This window comes from Bos indicus, chromosome 7 (assembly GCF_029378745.1).
Source record: "Bos indicus isolate NIAB-ARS_2022 breed Sahiwal x Tharparkar chromosome 7, NIAB-ARS_B.indTharparkar_mat_pri_1.0, whole genome shotgun sequence".
NCBI classification, from domain to species: domain Eukaryota; kingdom Metazoa; phylum Chordata; class Mammalia; order Artiodactyla; family Bovidae; genus Bos; species Bos indicus.
In genome coordinates this window covers 79778254-79800499 of record NC_091766.1, presented here as the reverse complement: position 1 = coordinate 79800499, position 22246 = coordinate 79778254, and the positions used below count along the sequence as shown (strand labels likewise).

The 22246-nt window shown below is 43.2% G+C and overlaps 1 protein-coding gene across 4 annotated transcripts in view; it reads right to left on the bottom strand.

The window, feature by feature from the left end:
* The window catches only part of LOC109561123 (teneurin-2), a 765441-nt gene that overhangs the window by 297229 nt on the left and 445966 nt on the right, over positions 1-22246 (bottom strand). For all 4 annotated transcript variants that reach the window (XM_070793964.1, XM_070793965.1, XM_070793967.1 and 1 more), the window contains one exon: positions 11411-11649. In XM_070793964.1, the coding sequence (XP_070650065.1) occupies positions 11411-11649 (239 nt within the window). The remainder of the gene's footprint in view (positions 1-11410; positions 11650-22246) is intronic.

The following is a 22246-nucleotide window of genomic DNA, read 5'->3' as shown; positions in this document are numbered from 1 at the left end:
CTAGCTGTGCACCAGGTACCACCACCATATTTCACCTGTTCTAAGATTTTATTTTATTTTTTTTAACATTTTCACATTTCTGGAGTCAGGATGCTCCTTCAAAACTGGTGTTTTCTTACAACTGAGGCCGACCAGGCAGCACACTGGTCTGCTGGTCTGACTAGATCTCTTTAAACACATGGTTGCGTATCAATCCAGGTGGTCTGTGTCTACCATTTCCGAAAAACACAAATTACAAATGCTAAGTAATCATGCCATATTTTAACTGATAACCTTCTCTCCCCTTGAGGATACAAACAGTAACATCACCTCACATACAACCACATATTAGATTTGAGGGGCTTCCCTGGTGGGCTCAGTGGTAAAGAATCCACCTGTAATGCAGGAGATGCTAGAAATGTGGGTTTGATCCCTGGGTCAGGAAGATCATCTGGAGGAGGAAATGGCAACCCACTCCAGTATTCTTGCCTGGGAAATCTCATGGACAGAGGAGCCTGACGGGCAGCAGTCCAAGGGGTCGCAAAGAATTGGGCATGACTGAACAAAGGTTCGTCTAGTTAAGGCTATGGTTTTTCCTGTGGTCATGTATGGATGTGAGAGTTGGACTGTGAAGAAAGCTGAGTGCCGAAGAATTGATGCTTTTGAACTGTGGTGTTGGAGAAGACTCCTGAGAGTCCCTTGGACTACAAGGAGATCCAACCAGTCCATTCTGAAGGAGATCGGCCCTGGGATTTCTTTGGAAGGAATGATGCTAAAGCTGAAACTCCAGTACTTTGGCCACCTCATGCAAAGAGTTTACTCATTGGAAAAGACTCTGATGCTGGGAGGGATTTGGGGCAGGAGGAGAAGGGGACGACAGAGGATGAGATGGCTGGATGGCATCACTGACTCGATGGACGTGAGTCTGAGTGAACTCCGGGAGTTGGTGATGGACAGGGAGGCCTGGCGTGCTGTGATTCATGGGGTCGCAAAGAGTCAGACATGACTGAGCGACTGATCTGATCTGATCTGAGCATGTATTCATGCATACATGCATTGGATTTAAATGAAAGTTGTATGCATGTATCAATTCAATGAATACTCAAAGCATCTTTACAAGGCAGGAGTTATTCCTATTGTTTTGGGTGGGAAACTTGGGTGCAGTGAGATAAAACATCAAGTTCATAGTCATATGGTTTTTAAATATATACATTAGAAATCGAGCCCTAGTCTCTGACATCAGTGCCCACATATGTGCTTTCCATCACATCAAGCTGTTTCTTTTGTAATTACCAAGGCAGGGTGAGAACCTCGGCAACCATGTTATAGGTACAGAGTAGAATGAAATAATTCAAAGTGGTGCTGCTGCTGCTGCTAAGTCACTTCAGTCATGTCCGACTCTTCGCGACCCCATAGACAGCAGCCCACCAGGCTCCCATCCCTGGGATTCTCCAGGCAAGAACACTGGAGTGGGTTGCCATTTCCTTCTCCAATGCATGAAAGTGAAAAGTGAAAGTGAAGTCGCTCAGTTGCACAGAATTTTAAATCATGAAACAAATAAATGAACAAATGAAAGACTGAGAAATGGGGATCTGTGGGATTGGTGCTCATCCTAAGTGATCCAGACAAATAAACAAAGTGTGTAGAGAGACAGAGAAAATAATACTTGACTACTGCTTCTGTACTGATGACGGCTAGGGAGACAACTGTCACAGAGAGAGTCAGAATGATCTCTGTTTGTTTCCAAGGCAATCATTCAATATCACAGTAATCCAAGTCTATGCCCCAAACAGTAATGCTGAAGAAGCTGAAGTTGAACGGTTCTATGAAGACCTATAAGATCTTCTAGAAATAACACCCCCAAAAGATGCCCTTTTCATTATAGAGGACTGGAATGCAAAAATAGGAAGTCAAGAAATACCTGGAGTAACAGGCAAATTTGGCCATGGAGTACAGAATGAAGCAGGGCAAAGGCTAATAGAGTTTTGCCAAGAGGACACACTGGTCATAGCAAACTTCTTCCAAAAGAGATGACTCTACACATGGACGTCACCAGATGATCAACACCGAAATCAGATTGATTATATTCTTTGCTGCCAAAGATGGAGAAGCTCTACACAGTCAGCAAAAACAAGACTGGGAGCTGACTATGGCTCAGATCATTAACTCCTTATTGCCAAATTCAGACTAAAATTGAAGAAAGTAGGGAAAACCACTAGACCATTCAGATATGACCTAAATCAAATCCCTTAATGATTATACATTGGAAATGAGAAATAGATTCAAGGAATTAGACCTGATAGATAGAGTGCCTGAAGAACTATGGATGGAGGTTTGTGATACTGTACAGGAGGCAGGGATCAAGACCATCCCCAAGAAAAAGATATGAAAAAAGGCAAAATGGTTGTCTGAGGAGGCCTTACAAATAGCTGAGAAAAGAAGAGAAGTGAAAGGCAAAGGAGAAAAGGAAAGATAAACCCATTTGAATGCAGAGTTCCAAAGAATATCAAGGTGAGATAAGAAAGCCTTCCTCAGTGATCAATACAAAGAAATAGAGGAAAACAATAGAACGGGAAAGACTAGAGATCTCTTCAGGAAAATCAGAGATACCAAGGGAATTTTTCATGCAAAGATGGGCACAATAAAGACAAAAATGGTATGGATCTAACAGAAGCAGAAGATATTAGAAGAGGTGGCAAGAATACACAGAAGAACTATTAAAAAAAAGATCTTCATGACCCAGATAACCATGATGGTGTGATCATTCACGTAGAGCCAGACATCCTGGAATGCGAAGTCAAGTGGGCCTTAGAAAGCATCACTACAAACAAAGCTAGTGGACATGATGGAATTCCAGCTGAGCTATTTTAAATCCTGAAAGATGATGCTGTGAAAGTGCTGCACTCAATATGCCGGCAAATTTGGAAAACTCAGTAGTTTCCACAGGACTGAAAAAGGTCAGTTTTCATTCTAATTCCAAAGAAAGGCAATGCCAAGGACTGCTCAAACTACCGCACAATTGCAATCATTTCACATGCTAGTAAAGTAATGCTCAAAATTCTCCAAGCCAGGCTTCAATAGTACGTGACCTGTGAACTTCCAGATGTTCAAGCTGGATTTAGAAAAGGCAGAGGAACTAGAGATCAAATTGCCAACATCCACTGGATCATCCAAAAAGCAAGAGAGTTCCAGAAAAACATCTATTTCTGCTTTATCGACTATGCCAAAGCCTTTGACTGTGTGGATCACAACAAACTATGGAAAATTCTTCAAGAGATGGGAATACCAGACCACCTGACCTACCTCTTGAGAATTCTGTATGCAGGTCAGGAAGCAACAGTTAGAACTGGACATGGAACAACAGACTGGTTCCAAACAGGAAAAGGAGTACGTCAAGGCTGTATATTGTCACCCTGTTTATTTAAAGAGTACATCATGAGAAACGCTGGCCTGGATGAAGCACAAGCTGGAATCAAGATTGCTGGGAGAAATATCAATAACCTCAGATACACAGATGACACCACCCTTATGGCAGAAAGTGAAGAGAAACTACAGAGCCTCTTGATGAAAGTGAAAAGAGGAGAGTAAAAAAGTTGGCTTAAAACTCAACATTCAGAAAACTAAGATCATGGCATCTGGTCCCATCACTTCATGGCAAATAGATGGGAAAACAGTGACAGAATTTATCTTTTTGGGCTCCAAAATCACTGCAGATGGTGACTGCAGCCATGAAATTAAAAGACACTTGCTCCTTGGAAGAAAAGCTATGACCAAACTAGACAGCATATTAAAAAGCAGAGACATTACTTTGCCAACAAAGGTCCGTCTAGTCAAAGCTATGGTTTTTCCAGTGGTCATGTATGGATGTGAAAGTTGAACTATAAAGAAAGCCGAGCACCAAAGAATTGATGCTTTTGAACTGTGGTGTTGGAGAAGACTCTTGAGAGTCCCTTGGACTGCAAGGAGATCCAACCAGTCCATCCTAAAGGAGATCAGTCCTGAATATTTATTGGAAGGACTGATGCTGAAGCTGAAACTCCAATCCTTTGGCCACCTGAGTGAAGAACTGACTCATTGGAAAAGACTCTGATGCTGGGAAAGATTAAAGGTGAGAGGAGAAGGGGATGACAGAGGATGAGATAATTGGATGGCATCACCGACTCGATGGATACGAGTTTGAGTAGACTCCAGGAGTTGGTGATGAACAGGGAGGCCTGGCGTGCTGCAGTCCTGGGTCGCAAAGAGTTGGACCCAACTGAGTGACTGAACAGAACTGCTTCTGGACTGATGACGGCTAGAGAGACAACTGTCACACAGAGAGTCCAGGACAGAGCTGAATGGTGACTCAAGGAACAGACAAGTGGTGGACTCCTTCCTTGTCCCCCTAACACTCTACCTCTTGTGGGGGCACAGAGCCTTGGGATGGCAGACGATAACAGCACCCTGTTTCCTTACTGTGCTCCTTAAGAACATGGACCCAAGGGGTCCACGGGGCTGTGTCACCTACTTCCTTGTTTTGCGTTTAGATGCTGTATTGAGTTAGGACCCCAAATTTCTTCCTCATTCTCACCAATCAAGTTTACGCATGACGGTGGAAAGCCCTGTATTGCCTGATTATCTTGATTTTTGCATTTACTATTATTATTTTTTCTATTGAAGTGTAGTATATTTACAATGTTGTGTTTGCTTCAGGTGCAAAGTAATTCAATTTATATATGTGTATACTATATATGTGTGTGTGTGTGTGTTTGTGTGTGTGTGTGTGCACATGCATGTACTCAGTCACTTCAGTCACATCTAACTCTTTGTGACCCCATGGATAAGTGGCTCCTCTGTCCATGGGATTTTCCAGGCAAGAATACTGGAATTGGTTGCCATGCCCTCCTTCAGGGGATCTTCCTGATACAGGAGCTGAACCCGAATCTCCTGCCTCTCCTTGTACTGCAGGTGGATTCTTATCTGCTGAGCCGTCAGGGAAGCCCCAACATATACATATACACGGGAACATATACTATTTTTCAGATTCTTCTCCATTTAGGTTACTACAAGATATTGACTACAGCTCCTTGCACTCTTCAGTAGGTCTTTGTCATTCACCTATTTTATCATAGTGGGTTATCTATTAATCCCCAACTCCTAGTTTATCCCTCCCCTCCACCCCCAACTACCTTGATTTCTGACAGGCACCTTGGAGAGGAGAGCAAAAACACCTCCTTTCCCTCAGCAGAGGAACTCATCTTTTCTGAATGTCAAACATGAGATACAAATGTTGCCACACGGCGGCTAGGTGATGGGGACCTAGCTAATGACTTAATTTACTTTCCATAAGTCGACAGATCCTCTTGAAATCAGGCATACAATTAGGAAATGGCAGCCCCACTGCCAGAGACACACTAGTGTGGAAGCACTGACAGGACTTTATTATCCGGTTAAGAGCACATTAGCATATCTATTAGATAAAAAGTCTGCTACTAACATCGAATGCATAACATAACTGGGTCCCCTGACTTATTTGTGGGTGGTTCTCTTTATCTCTGTGTGGTTGACTGTGAGGTTTGACGATCTAGGGCCAGGGAGTTGGGCGGAAATGTTATTTGCTGGATTGTTCAAACATCATCATTAGCATTTTGCCCTTCAGATAATGGGAGATAAATACATAATTTGGAATTCATATAGGAGGGGAAGGTGTAGTATTTCTCTGGATAGTCAGAGAGCGGTGAGCTTGAAAGGGAGGGCTGACGCTTCTCCTAGGCTGCGTCCTCAGGAAGACTGCCAGGTTAAACTAACTGTTCTCATCATCTTCTGTCATTTTCTTTATGTTTTCCCCCAAACCCGCTCTATTCGGCGAGATGGGAATACACAAAATAGCAGCCGAGAACGCAGGATTCATCAGCGTGAGTCTCAACACATCAATTTCCAAGTGTAGCAACTTTAAACACATTGTAGGCTTTTAGTTTCCATAGAAAATAATCTCTCATTGTTTTCAAAAGAAACTGAAAGCACCCCAAATTACCAGACTCTTAACATCCTGACATGTTGATGGCCCGCGTTCTTCCCAGATCAAAGTGAGAGTGGCAGAAGACAGAGCAGTGAACAGCTTACTTAAAACACAGTATTTCATATTTGGCAGGAGTTACTGTAGTGAACAGAGACAAGGTGACTTTCTAATACATATATATGCATTTTAGTTTGGCAGGGATCTGAAGAGCTGAAAACTAATTTAGGATGACATAAATGCTCTTATCTCTCTCTCTACTCCCCTTCCTCTCCCAGCCACGGGAAGAGTTTTTGACAGAAGACTCTTGTTTTTAACTCAGGGGCGACGGTCTGAGCCCTGCGTCATGTTGAACCGTTGTGTTTGACTCTCAGAATTTCGAGGATTATCTGGATTTAAACAGCAAAGTCATAACATTACGAGCATCTTTCTTCCTTGATGGGGGTTAGCCCTGCAAGAATATTGTTGCCTTTTAAGGAAATGAGATCTCGCCAGTGTTAACCCGGGACAAGAAAGCAATGATGTCATTCAGCAACCCAGCATTGTTACGACCTGTTGGAAAATCTCACCAAAGAAGGTGTCAGGCACTGAGTCATCTTCAAAAACAGACAATAGTTTTGCAGAAAAATCTAAAGATTGAGGGCAAGTGAGTATGTGGCAAAGTTCCTAGGCAATTATACTCCATCCATGAGTTGGGGCAGTGTTTCAAACAGTCTACTGGGAAGGAAATTTTTATCTTATAGAAAGTTTTTATCTTAAGGAGAAAAGTGAATTACTTTTTCCACTTTCAGTTTGGGTCAGAAAATAAGATGGAAGCATTCATTATTAAGTGGAATTATAGGCAATCACCATTTACAGTGGACTCTTGCCAGTTTGAGAGCACTGTAGTGTTTCTTGTTTGCCTGTTTTTTTTGTTTTTGTAAAGGTGGAGATACTCTGAAAAGATATTTTTAGGAAAAGAAGAGTAATGCAATCAGACAGGGGTTGGCAGACTGTGGCAACAATACATGGACCTAGGGGGCAGTTTTGCATTTTAAATGGTTGAAAAAAATCAAAAGAATAGTGTTCCATGACACATGAAAAGTATATAAAATTAAAATTTCAGTGTCTACAATTAAAGATGCCCAGAAAAAAGCTATGGCCATTTGTTGACACACTATGGCTGTTTTTGAATTACAACGGCAAAGTTGTGGAGTTGTAACAGACTGCATGACCTGCAAAATGAAAAATATTTACTATCTAGCTTTTGACCAAAAAAGTCTGGTGGTCTCTGTGATAGAAGGTACTTGGGAAAGCAGAAATATGAGGCCAGGTTAGGAGGCCAAGCAGGAGATGTGGCTTTTTTCCATTTTTTTAGAAGATGATTCGGGGAGGATGGGAACCAATTATTCTCCCTTGCTAATAAGGACAGAATTAGGTAAGGTGAATTGATGCTACGAAAAGGATGACTGAGGCTTCATGCAGTATTTGGGAAATGTGGCTAACCGTGATGTTTAGGAGAGAGCAGTCAAGGGAAAGATGTTAGACAAGGCATCAGGAGAATGAGTGCTTACTCCTGGGCCTGCAGCTAACTAGCCATGTGACTTGAGACCCTCTGGGCTTCAGTCGCAACAATTGTCAAAGGATTGCAATATGCCAATTTCATTTTCTGCCAGAGTGTATATTAGGGGGCTGGGGTACGGTTCAAATTTAATAATTATATGGTGATGCTTTAGTCACTAAGTCATGTCTGACTCTTGTGACCCTATGGACTGTAGCCTGCCAGGCTCCTCTGTCCATGGGATTCTCCAGGCAAGAATACTGAAGTGCGTTGCCATTTCCTTCTCCAGTGGATCCTCCTGACCCAGGGATTGAACCCAGGTCTCCCGCATTGCAGGCAGACTCGTTACTGACTGAGCCACCAGGGAAGCCCAATAATTATATACAAGTGCTTTAAATAGAAAAACAATTCTAATCAAACAGAAGGCACTAACCAGTTATTGTATGCACCCTATAAGGAGAGAAACTCAGTAGACTTGGCATAAAACAGGAGAGAAACAGTATGCTGGTTACATGCTTTAGGAACCCAGGGATCCAGAGGGATTTCTGGTGTTGCCGGCAATGAAAGTATTTGAGCAGCCCAAGGATAACAGATGACTTCCTGAGCAGGAAGCTCTCGTGTGTTTCCCAGCCAAATTCTCCAAAACCAGTCTTCCCAAGGAACCATTTGGGCGAAGGGCTGAGTGATGCATAAGATGGTCCCCTAGTGGTTCATGTAGCTTTTCAGAATAATTTATTTGAGAATGTTTTGTACCCTGGGAGACTTTGGCAGTGGAAGAATCTGGTGGAAGAGTATCACAGAAAAGACCCCAGCTGCGTGAGCAGGAACCGGGGGACCTCACCACAGTTGGTAGAGGCTCACGTCTTCCATTTTGCCCGAGGGCTGGTGTTACTCTGATCTACACTTGCCCACAGGCTGAGGCTATGGAAGAACTGTCATGGGGCTGAATGTTTCCAAATTGCTCATTTCTGGAAAGACTTCATGCAAGTTTCAACACGCAAGGAAGATAATTTGGCCTATTTGTCAGAGTTCCTGGCAGGCCTGAATCAGTGCCTGTCCATAACTGTCCTGGGGCGGATGTGTCAATTTCAGGACCTGTCATGTTCCAGCGGAACACAGAGTCATGTATGAGCCAGAGCAGGCTCAGGTCTTAAAATCGTCGCCCTCCTTAACAAAAGGGCTTTGCTTTTTAAGTTGTCCTTCTGTCCTGTCTGATGGCTTGTTTTCTAGGTAGGCACAATCATGTGTTGCTCCTGACAGCACTCCGCTCTGTGTTTTCAATGCACTGTTTATGCCCCTGTGGTTCTGTAATTAATAATATACTGCTTTTCATCTTCAAAGTGATTTATACACATTAATTAATCCTCATCATACTTTATAGAGTTTCTGAATGTCAATAACCATCACTCCCAGGTTTTACTTAGGAAACCAAGACCCAGAAGGAAAACAACTTAGTCAAGGCCACAGGGAAAGGGGTCACTGGGGTCAAGGTCAGAAATCCCTCTGGATCCCTGAGTTCCTAAATCAGGCACCCTCCAGATGCAGACACCTCACCATGCTTGCAGACCTGCCCTCACCTTTGAAGAGTAGCCTTGGCACTACCAAGACTGCTGGGTGAATCAGCCCCTTCCATCACTCATTTTGAGTCATAAACTATTCTTCAATACTCCAGGGTCGAAGCATAATCTTACCTAAAGCATACATAATACAAAATGATGGATTATAAACTAATAAACCATCCTAAGATGCTTGGGTCCAGCTTCCAGTAGCCTCCAGACTGAGGATAAATATGTTTCCTAATCCATCACTTACAAGTTACACACCCAATTAAAACATTAAACTCTCGCTACACTGTTTCCCATTTATATGATCGCCCTACAGAAAGCATATATTTTAACTATCAAGCTTAATAAATCAGGCAGTAGCCATCTATTTCTCTCCTGCGAGTAGAGAAGGAGGTACACCGGGGACCTTATTGGCAGAAGCAGACAGTTTCTATATCTGAGCTCCCCATGGTGCCCACCAGCCCAGCAGAACATTGAAGCCCAAGAAGTGAGCTCACGGACCCTTTCTGAAATTTCTGACATACAGACAAATCAAGCAAGGACCCTGAAGGCATTTTGAATTTGCTTCCACCAAGCCCCACCCCTGAACAGCTACCAGCAGAAACCCACAAAACTACCTTTAAGGACAGAGAAGATTCCACCCAAGTGACTGCAGGGACAACAGATGCCCTTCCCACTCCTCCAGTCCATCCCTGACTCCATCCTTCATCAAGAGGTAAGTGAGAAGCAGACATGACTTTAAATTAGGGGTGCCCGGGTGTCTGACCTCAGCCCAAATGTAGAGCTGGGGTTTGAAGTACAAAGGATTTTGCAAAGCCCCAAATAAACAGGGTGCCTTTCCCCAGAGTGTCAATGTGCTTACTTCTAGAGGACACTGACTCCTGAGAGATGCAAATAACAAGGGCTACAAAACTTAATTTTCCATATTAAGATGAGCACAGCGACAATATTTAGTGAGAGAGAGTGAAACCCTTCCATCAGTTTTCGGTCTGTTGTGCTTTGCTCTGTGCAAGGCCCCAGATCTCTGGGGGCGCACAGGTGCCCTCCTCTGCCTCCAGGCAAGCTCGGGCACAATGGTCTGGGAAGCTCCGGACCAGCTTATCCTCTGGCAGGTACCTTGCTGGCTGCCTGAGGATGAAGAAAGTGTGTGTGAGAGAGAGGAGGGTTTATATTGGGAGAGAGGGCAAAACGAGAATGATCAGGGTTGTTTTTTTATTTTCCCTCTTGTAAATGCGAAGGAGTTCAGCAAACGTGCTAAGAACTCACTTAGAACCGGTCTCTTTTTTGCTGGTGTTTTATAGGTTTGCTTTGCAACACAGCACAGCCAAACTGGGGAGGCCTGACAGAGGAGCCCTGAAACCATGCCAGAACCATCCAGTGTTTCAAATAAATTTAAACAAATGTCACCGTGGCCTCTGCCTGGGCCAGGAGATCTGCCGCTGGCAAGCTCCGTTGACAAAGCAGCAGTGCGAGGGGCTCTTAGTTGGGGCCAGGAGCTACGAGCAGGCTTTGTGCCCAGCTCAGGATGCTCTAATGCAGGGGGCACCCTGTCCCTGAACGCCTGGCATCTGCTGCTTCCCACAGTTAGAAGGCCATACCCCATGGATGCACACCAACATCCCCAGTGGGTGAAGAAACATACTCCAGCAACTTCATCAATCTGCTATCCTAGCTCATACCCTGACCTCAACCCAGAATCACAGCTGGTGTGGGAGGTGAATCTGATTCAGATTCAGCAGCACGTGAGATGAGAGTTGAAGCAATAGAGGTGAAGGAGAAGAGGTGGACAAGATCCACTGGGTCTGAGAGACTTGATTCCCTATGAAGACCTGGCTGGATGCTTCAGTCCCTCAATCCTCTTTCTGTTCCCCAGCTCTAAAGATCAGCTAGCCACTCTGACTTTCCTTGCAGTCACAATGTTCCAGGCCTGCTGATGGCTACTCTTCTATCCAGTTTTTGGCTGGCTGAAGTTTAACCAACGTTGCGTGAATTGCTGAGCCCAGACCTGGGTTAAAAATCCAAGATGGAGGAGACCAGAAGACTACTTGAGGAATGAGAGAGGGGTTGACAGCAATGACAATTTTCAGCTTATCTCCAAGAAAGTATACAGTAAGGATATTTAATTTCACTTCTGATAAATGTCATTTAGCATCATGAAGGAGAAACTCATCAAAGTGAAATGGATTTCAGGAGGGGGAAAAAGCACTCCCATCCATCACTCATCTTTACATCCTGCAGGAGCCAAGAGGCCGACGGAACAGACCACAGAGGCCCCCTCTGTTCACAAGTGGGTGACTGTGCCCCCGCCTGGTCACAGCTGCCCGGACTCACCTATGAAATACGCCAGCAGGATGGCGAGGAGGAGGGCGGCCGCGATGGCCGACAGGGCGGCGCATTTCCAGCTGCAGTACTTGGAGGGCTTCTTCAGCTTGAAGGCCTTCCTGGAGAACGTATTGCGGGGCAGCAGGCGGGGTGGTGGTGTGTAAACCGTTCCTGAGGTCAAAGGGTATCCCGGGGAGGAGCTGCTAAACAGGGGTGTGCTTCCCGAGGACGTCTTAAAGAGGAAGTGCCTGCCAGGGAAGAGGAAAGAGTCAGGACCCACATCCTAGCTGTTGAGGACCAGTCAGCTGCTCCCCCCTACTCCCTCAACTTTGCTTTACATAGCACGAATATAGTCCTAATTGGGGCTTCCTAAGTGGCGCCGTGTCAGGAATCTATCCATAGTGCAGGAGACCTGGGTTTGATCCCTGGTGTTGGGAAGATCCTCTGGAGGAGGGCATGGCAACCCACTCCAGTATTCTTGCCCAGAGAATCTCCACGGACAGAGGAGCCTGGCGGTCTGCAGTCCATGGGGTCACAAAGACTTGGACACGACTGAGTGACTGAGCACAACACACAGTCCTAATTTTCTACCCTACCCTGTCATGGGCAGAGGGATGAACATGACATTTGATGGTCATGACTTTTAAAAAAAATATTCTGCAATCTTTTCATGAGTATTACATAAAGGCAACCACAATTAAAACAGCAATTAGTATCACAAACCATATCCTCTGATAAAGGAAAGGCTCTCTGTACCTATGTGCTCATGTCCAGAATGGTAAAAGACCTACTACTGATCGATCAACAGTGATTCAAGCGTGACAAATAGGTTTTTTCCCATTCAAAGGCTAAAACATGTAGTTCTGAGTATAAGATACATAGAATTTTTTTAAAAAAATTTTAATTAGAGGATAATAAGTTTACAATATTGTGATAGTTTCTGCCACACATCAACATGAACAGAAATGTTTTGAAAAATCAAAATGTATAACCAAGTGGAAAACAGAATTGTTACTACACAGACTAACATCAAGGATAAAGTTATTCACACATTCTACAGATTTCCTTCCAGCAACCCAAAGCTCAAGAGAGGTTTTCAGCTTCAGATCAGGAAACTCTGAGAGGGCAGAAAGAAATGATTATCAAATGACTACAATTATAGTTACTACTAATTTTAAAAAATGAAGCCCTTGGTTTGAGAAAGAGTAACTAACTGCCTTCAAAATGAAGTGCTAACACTAGAAAAAGGGCCATAAAATTTGAGGAAATAAAGTTTGAAACTTAATAGATAAATGCTGAGAAGATATTCATGATGAGTGGAAACCAAGACCTTTTCCCATATCACGAATATAAAATTGGAAATACAATCTTAAAATCTTGTGGTTGCCAGGGGGGTGGGGGAAGGATGGAGTTGGAGTTTGGGCTTAGCAGGTACAGACTATTATATACAGGATGGATAAACAACAAGGTCCTGCTATGCAGCACAGGGAACCATATTCAGTATCCTGTGATAAGCCAGGATGGAGAATATGAAAAATGAGGTATATATATAACTGATTCCCTTTGCTGTATAGCAGCAACTAACACAACATTGTTTATCAATTGTATGTCAATTAAAAAAATAAAAGGACTTGAACTATATTGTCACAACTATTTACAACCTAAATATCACAATATTTCCATTTAAGATTTGAGAAATCGGGCTTAGCAAAGTCAAGCAACTGTTCAAGGATTTAAACTGTGAGCTCTGTCTTATACTACAGTCTGTGCTCTGAAGTTTTACCCTAAACTGTCTCTCTTGAGTCTTCCTTATGGGCTGTCTTCCTCCCTTCATTTTGCTTTCTCTTCTCAGACGGCCTCTTTAGATCATGTGATCCTGGTTCTTTTTTTTTTTTTTTTTCATTAAAAAAAAAATGTTTGTATAGTTGATATACAATGCTGCATTAGTTTCAAGTATACAGCAAAGTGACTATACACAAACACACACATATACATAAACATATATTCTTTTTCAGATTCTTTTCCATTTTAGGTTATTATAAGACATTGAATATAGTTCCCTGGGCAATACAGTAGGTCCCTGTTGCTCATCTATCTTATATACAGTAGTGTGCACCTGTTAATCCCAAACTCCTTACTTACCCCCCTCCACACCTCAACCCCTCTTTGACGATTTCCCCTTTGGTAACCATAAGCTTTTTTTTTCTAGATCATGGTTCTTTCATTGGAAATGTTTTTGCCTGCTAAGTGAATAATGTGCCCTTAGTCTAGAATTATGGCCTGACAACAGGGTAATGTACTGTTGATCCCTAACAGAACCCTTCCTCAGGGGTCAGAAGCCTGTCGCTCTAAAGAGACTTCAGGGACCATCAATTCTCCCACTACAGATTTTCTCCCTCTTTGGTGTGCCGTTTATGAGACTTCAAAGGTGCCAGGCTGTATCTTTCTTGTTCAAAACGACGACTTATCTTCTGGAAAACATCTAGTGGATATCAAAGCACGGGTTTAGTAGCCTAGAGTCTGAGCAGCTGGAGGTTGGGGACTGTGGCTTATTTTGTTCATTTTTATGTTATTTGTTCATCTTTATGTTCCTAGGACCCAATTCAAGTTCAGCAGGTAGGGGTGACTTGAATAATGGAGTTTCCTCATTGTTTTGTGAATTTACTCAGCTTCAATTCTGATTTTAAAATGTTACACAGGTATTTCTGCCTCTTCAAGTTTTCAGTAGGTGCAGCTGTATTTATGGAATACATACTAGGTGTCAGTTATAATGCTAAATATTTTACTTGTAACCAAATCTCACAACAATCCCATAAAGTGAATACTCTTATTACCTTACTTTTACGAATGAGAAAACTGAAGCCAAGAGTTAGCATGTGGGATCACTGGGGCTTAAACTCCAGTCTGCCAGACTCTGAAAGCTCTAACTGAACCTATGACACCACATGTTCCCTGCATATGGTGGTTAGCTGGCTTTTCCAGGGGGCTTCTGAGGCAAGATCGTGGTCCTTTCAATTATTTATATCATGGCCTCGTCCAGATAAAACTCTGCAAGTATTTTAATCCTTGGCAAAGACCAAAGGAGGCTGAGATGACAGACAATCATGTCAGAAAATGACTATCTGATTAGTGAATTATTTAGCACAGCTAACATCAAAATAAACAACTGATACTTAAACTTTATTTGTACTGTAAGAACATTTGATGATCTGAATACAGCCAAGAGGTTTGATTCTATAAATGAGGTTTGCATTCCTTGTCCAAGAGCTCTCTTTGAAAGCTCCAGATAAAAAGAGCCTTTTGGAAGAGGAGGCAGTGGGCATTGTGTTTAAAGGCAGCCTTTTGGAGCAAAATTCATCTGCATTGGGGTCCTGGTTATGCCACTTCTGGACACAGAAGCTCATGTAGGTTACCTTATGCTGTTCTTGACAACCTCCAGGTCCTAATCAGTAAAAGGGGAGGAATAACAACACGGGTTGTTGTGGGAATTACACAGCCATGTAGCATGAGCATTTAACCAAGGGTGTGTCCCATGGCAAGTGCTCAGTGCCCAACAGATAGCACTTATTCTTAATTCCTCAGAGAACATAAGGAGCCTGAAACATGAGTTTTAATTTAAAGCTTGACAAATGTTGAGCAAACACCTGAAGAGTTCTCCAAATCACTAAATAATAGTCCACTGGCCTATAATTAAGCTAGCACATATGCACACCAGAAAGCCAGCATGGTGGGAAAACTCCAGGATTTGATTTAGAATGACTTCAAGTTTACTTCTTGAACAATTCTTCAGTTCTGGTAAAAAAAAAAATAGGGAATCAAACTTAGGGGAATATACAGACATTGTAAGCCATCATTAATGAGTATTTACAAACATACGGACAACCAGTTTTCACTCCACCAGGGACCTCACCCACTCCCATGACTTTAGCCATCGTCGATGGGCCTGGAGTCCTCAGATTTCCATTTCTAGCTCAAGTTCTTCCCTGAGACCCACATTTCAATTGTGTATTGGATACCTCGTCCTCCACATTCCTTAACTCTCTTGAGCAAGTTACAACCAAACATCGACTCTTTTCCTTCCCCTCCCCAATCACACTCCTCCTGACTTCTGTTACCTCCAGTTGTCTAGGACATCATTGTCATCCCCACCTCCTTCCTTCTCTCATCTTCTCCTAAACAAAGGCTTAAAGATCCCATCCATTTTATTTCTGAAAAGGTCTCCCACCAAACTTCTCCTTCATCCCTCTCCCACTTTTCTTTCCAAATCACAAATTTCATCATACTGCACTTAAAAAGCCCTGTGGGTTCGCCATTCCCTAGAAGAGGAAACCCAGATATCAATATGGGACCAGACTCTTACAACCACTACCCAACCTTTTTCTCTTCATCTCCAACCTTGGGCTTTCAGCTCCCATGAACTCTACACTTCAGCCAAAAGAAAGACGCAGTGCTCCTTCACCAACCCATTTATGACACTGCGCCTTTGTGGGTGATACGTAATGCTCTCCAAAATGTCTTCCTGTTCCTTCCCTCCTCCCATCCCAGGCAACTCCGACTCACCTTCCAACCACCTGCCTGGGAAACCTATTCCAACACTCCCCCCACCTCCACCACCCCATCACTTTGTGCACTCAAGAAGCTATTTATACACTTGTTTATATGTATATATGTGTGTGTGCTTATAAAATACATGTTATATATTGTTATATTATGTAAATATGTTTAATGTGACTGTCACAAATCCAATCGTAAAATCCTTTCCACTTGATACTGTTAAACATTACTCTTGGCATTTGTAGAATCTAAATATCAGTGCCTCAACACCAGACATATTTGTGGACAGAATCCATAAATTGGAAACAAGGATGTTTTTAGCAATATGAAAGAAACCACAAGATGAAGATTAAAACGTTTGAATTGATTTTAGTTGTCTTTAATGCACTCATTTATAAGAAATACTAGAAGAATATGATTATTTCTTTTATATGGGATTGCTTCATGAGATCCTCCAATTGTCCCCTTGACAATCCAGGCTATTTTTTCACACTTCCTTCTAAAAAGGAAGTCAGATTATGTTATGTCATCACTGTCCTCTTTTCCCAGAAAGAAAGAAAGAGAGAGGGAAGGAAAGAAAGAAAAAGGAAACATTGTAAAAATTAAAAAATGAAAAGTAATTAAATAAAAAGACAAGGCTTCCAATAATACTTCGAGAAAAATTGGAAATCTTTCCCATGGCCTACAACTCCCCAGATGATCTGTCCTCCAACTCTGTCTTCCACCACTTGGTCCCCTCCGCTTCATGAGTTACAGTCATCATATCATATCCAACATATTCCTGCCTCAGGACCTTTGAACTTGCTATTCCCTCTGCCTGGAAATGGCTCAGATGATGCAGAATCTGCCTGCAAGGTGGGAAACCCAGGTTTGACCCCTGGGTCAGGAGGATCCCCTGGAGAAGGGAATGGCTCCCCATTCCAGTATTCATGCCTGGAGAATTCCATGGACAAATGAGCCTGGTAGGCTACAGTCCATTGAGTCACAAAGAGTGGATAATGATTGAAGCAAATAACACTTTCACTTTCACTGCCTGGAAATACCTGCACAATTTGTTTCTTCATGTTGGTCAACATTCTATTTCCCCTCACTTCTTTCTTTGTCACTCCCTCCTATTAAAACTGCTTCCCCCCCGCCCACCTCCAGGGCACATGCATGTGTGCATTATTTATTGTCTGTACCCATCATGAGAACTGAATTTCTATGAAGTTCAAAACCATCAAGTACTTTGTCTGATGTGTTCATCACTGTATCCTAACATCTAGAGCAGAGCCTGGCACAGAGAGGGAAGCCAGCAAATCTCTGTTGGCTGAAAGTCCTGCAACCTTCTCAAGGCCAAAATCATGAACGCTCAAGGGACAATACTGTGAACATGGTGAATTTTGAAATGAATATTTCTTCTGCCATGTCAACTCTTATTTTCCAAACAGATTGATAAGTATGCAAAGTTCATACAGGCAAGAGAGTCTGTATGTATACAGACAAGGCCAGATCCTGCTACGGACGAGAAACAACCTCCATTCTTTTTGGCACTGTATTGACTTTTTCAGGATACAATTCTCAGGCCTCTCACGGGTATTGCAGTGTCTGTAGTGATCACTGCTAGATGAAACTCATTTAATTATCACATCCTTTCTTTCTGGTTGCTGGTCTTTAAAATTATTAAACCAGGGTGTCAGAGACAGGTAGACTCCTCACACAATACAATTACACCCTGGTGTTTTGTATCTTTAGAAGATTAAATTCGGCAAAAAAAAAAAAAAAAACCCTTTTTTTTAATTAATCGAAAGAAGCAATCTTTTGATTATATCCCATAAATACCTGCTTTAGAATTACTTGAAGGCTCTGTCAGAAAAGTGCAAATTCCTGGGCTGCATTCAGACCTAGGCCTGGGGTCTGGGAATGCATTGGTGAAGAGGATTCCTAGGTGCTTCTAATGTCATAAAGCTTAAGAAATTCTACTCTAACCCTTGGTGCAATTTTCAACTACATCTGCCTCACCCAGAACACACTAAATGGTTACTAGATATATGCCTTAAAATGCAAGTTTTGAATGCTTGATGTCTTTAGACATGAAATGTCATGAAGTCTACAACTTATTTTCAAATGACTCAGTACAAAGATCTCTCTCTCTCTCTATGGATCTAAAAGCGATATGCAACAAAACGATAGCAATTGTTTAAACTACAATTAACTACTACTGTAATACAGGTGGTTTTTCTCACCTGTATTATTCTTCCAACTTTTCTGAATGCTTGAAAGTTTTCAAAATAACAGGTTGAAGAAAATGCAGACTCTGATTCACTCAAAGATCACAGTCAAATGACGCAAGAATAAAGGTCAATAAAAGGAAGCAAAAAGACCCACAGGGTGATGGTCTGGCCAGATGGTCAATGGGAGGGCCAAGAAGGGTCAGGGCACTTTGGATTTTTCCTAAACTAGCTCTTAAGACAGCTTATCCCTCTCGGGGGCCGGCTTAGTGTGCTCCAAGAAGTCATTTGTGATGCCCCAACCGAAGGTCTTCCCAGTGGTTGGCCATGGAAATAGCGCAGCTCGGGACTCCGGGCGTCAGCAAAAATGTGTAGTTTCCAAATGCACTTGACATTTTTCAAGCACAACTCAACTGCTCTCAGAATTGGCCACTTGTGCCTCAGGAAGGAAGGCAAATGAGGGGCCCCCAAAGTGCTGTCTTCGGAGTTTGCTAACACTCGAGGGGAGAGAGAAAATCAGTCCTTGATGTTGTACAAAAACCAATACTTCTTTTGTTGTGCACACTTCTTTCCTTGGTAGCCACGTGGGTTATCAAAGTTCAGCCCCAGCACCCAGCATCATGCCTGGCACAGGTTAGGGGCTCAAAGGCTGGCTGTCAAATTGAGTAGTGAGACTAAGGAATGGTGGTCCCTCTCTCTTCTCTCTGCTCTATAGCCTCCGTCCCCATGAATTCTCAGAATAAAGTGATCATCACTTCACTCTAAACTCTCAATCTTTTTAGTACAAGTCACCACTTCCCCTCTTGTGAAAACAAAATCATTTAATAAAAATTGTGTGTGTGAGAGAGAGAGGGCTTCCCCGGTAGCTCAGCGTTAAAGAATCTGTCTTTAAGGCAGGAGTCACAGGAAGTGTGGGTTCGATTCCTGAGTGGAGAAGATCCCCTGGAGGAGGGCAGGGCAACCCACTCCAGTATTCTTGCCTGAAGAATTCCATGGACAGAGGAGCCTGGTGGGCTACAATCCATGGGCTCACAAAGAGTCGGGCACAACTGAAGCGACCCAGTACACACGCATGTGAGAGAGAGGAGAGCAAAACCAACAGCCATTCCCCCATGGGCTTTACAGGACTGCAAAGGCATGCCTTTGAGGCAGAATCTTGGCAAGCCAGGCTTTCACTTCAAATTGCTTAGAAAATTAAGGACATACATTTTCTCTGATGAAACAACCATGGAAGATTTTAAAAAGCAGTTGAACAAACAAGACACTCATGCTTCGCATCCATGCAAGAAGGACCCCATCAATTCAAAACATGGTGCATTTTTATTTTATTCTTGTGATACAGAAGGAGCTTGGCAGATTAGAGTGGACGCTTTGAAAAGCAGTGGCTGGCTAAACTACTTGAGGCCCCAACAAAAGATTTCTCTTCCTTTTTTTTCGGAGTCAATGGCGAATAAACTCACTCATTAACCTCAAAACCTACCAAAGAAAAGAAACAAACAAATATTGAAAGGCTCTTCATGCCAAGTATCATTCCCCCCCACCCCCACCCAGCTCTCAACCAGTGGGATCCTTAGAGGCGGTCTCCATCTTTTCTGTGGCTTTAACTTTATTCCCGGGGGAAATCCCAGTAGGGTTTCGAAAAAGAAATGTACTAGAGAAACAATTGCGTAGAGGTCAAGTTTTTGTGTCTTTCTTCTTGCTTGCTCACTTTCAGTCTGGATCCAGCTCTTCCATCACAGAACATCATGGAACTAACCAGGAAGACTCACGACTAACAGTGCAGCTGTGGTCTTTGCTCATGAAGTCAGCCATAGCCACCATTCTCCTTGAAACTGAGTGAATGTCTTGAATGCTCTCCAGGTTGCATGGTGTGCAAAAAAAAAAAAAAAAAAAAAGCAGCTCTGTTTATCAGGGCAGCCAGGTGTTGACTGTTGTTCTACCGAGAAAATTGACCTCTCCAGAAAATAAACTCACAGGTATTCAGAGTAGCGGATGGGAATATTGATACACAGTCCATTAATCCCTAAAAGATTTTGAATATCATACAGGCAGTTGCTGAAATGCGATAAAATGCCAGAGAAAGGAGAGAGGCAGAAGTCCAGCAGGCATGGGGGCGTGGTGATCAGTAAGGGAGACCAGGTGTGCCTGGAAAACTCGAGATCCCCTCCCATCTCACTGGCGCTGGCCGTGCCCTTTGAAGCATCAGGTTTACTGTCTCAAAAGGAGTACGTTTAATAAAGAGGCAGCCCATAAAGGGTACTGTAGCATGTAAAGTTACTGTAATTAGGTTTTCAGGAGATATCATAAAACAGTTAGCTGGAGAGAGGTTAAACAACCAGCACACTTTCTGCCATTGCTAGTCTGCTCTCCAACCTGAGAAGGAATGGTGATGGAGAGGGGCAACTCAAAGAGTAGATGAGAGAGAGAGAGAGAGAACAAGAAGAAGAAGGAGGAGGAGGAGGAGGAGGAGTGTGGGGGGGAGACAAAGAGGTAAAAAGAAGAGAGAAAAGGGTAGAGATAAATAAGAAAAAGAATGAGGAGAAAAAGGAGAGCGAGTGGGGAGGAGAAGAGAGAGAGAGAGATGCAGGGCATGCAGAGAATGAAAACAGAAAAAAAGAGAAGCTTCCAGGATGAGACAGAGAAAAATGATGTTGGACACTGTACTATTCAGCTCCCCCACTTTTGGGGGGCTGCACCACGTGTCTTACAGGATCTTAGTTCCCCAACCAGAGATCAAACCTGGGCACAGCAGTGAAAGCCCATGTCTTAATCATTGAATGGCCACAGAATCCCCATTCAGTCACTTTTTAAATAGCAAAACTAAACCATCTTTTAAGTGTCCTGCATTTATTTTCCTGTTTGCAAACAAGAGGCACACATTATAAAAGAAAAACCAAGTACATAAGTTAAATAAACAGAAAGCAAGTCTCCCTTACACTGAGAGTGTGTGTGCGTGCTCAGTCGTGTCCAACTCCTTGTGATCCTTGACTGTAGCCCGCCAGGCTCCTCTGTCCATGGGATTTTCCAGGCAAGAATACTGGAGTGGGTTGCCGGGCCCTCCTCCAGGGGATCTTCTCAACCCAGGGATGGAAACCACGTCCCCTGTGTCTCCTGCATTGCAGGTAGATTCTTTACCTCTGAGTCATCAGGGAGAGACTGGTAAACATTTGATGTTTAGAGTCAGATTTTTTCCCTACAGATAAAAAATCTTTTATTATTATTATTAATTATTTTTGAAATCAATAGGATCATGCCAAGGAGGTGGTACTGAATCTACAGATTCTGAACTTGGACAACCAGGGTTTGGATCCTGGCACTAGGCAAGTTACCCTCTCTAAGTTCCTGTGGTCTCACCTGGAAAGTGAGAGACGGCTGGTATATATGTATAGGCTTGTTAGAGGGATTGGGTAAATTTATTTATGTGCAAAGGCTTCCCAGGTGGCTCAGTGGTAAAGAACCCTCCTGTCAATGCAGGAGCCATGGGTTCGATCCCTGGGGAGGGCAGATCCCCTGGAAGAGGAAATGGCAACCTACTCCAGTACTCTTGCCGGGAAAATCCCCATGGACAGAGAAGCCTGGCAGGCCAGTCACTGGGATTGCAAAGAGTCAGACAGGACTGGCCAACTCAGCACAACACAACAACACTCATGTGAAAGCCTTAACACTGAGCCTGATGTTCAGTGAGTGATCAATCAGTTCAGTTCAGTCGCTCAGTTGTGTCCAACTCTTTGCAACCCCATGAACTGCAGCATGCCAGCCCTCCCTGTCCATCACCAACTCCCAGAGTCCACCCAAACCCATGTCCATTGAGTCGGTGATGCCATTCAACCATCTCATCCTCTGTTGTCTCCTTCTCCTCCTGCCCTCAATCCTTCCCAGCATCAGGGTCTTTTCAAATGAGTCAGCTCTTTGCATCAGGTGTCAACAGAATTGGAGTTTCAGCTTCAGCATCAGTCCTTCCAATGAACACCCAGGACTGATCTCCTTTAGGATGGACTGGTTGGATCTCCTTGCAGTCCAAGGGACTCTCAAGAGTCTTCTCCAAAACTACAGTTCAAAAGTATCAATCCTTCTGCGCTCA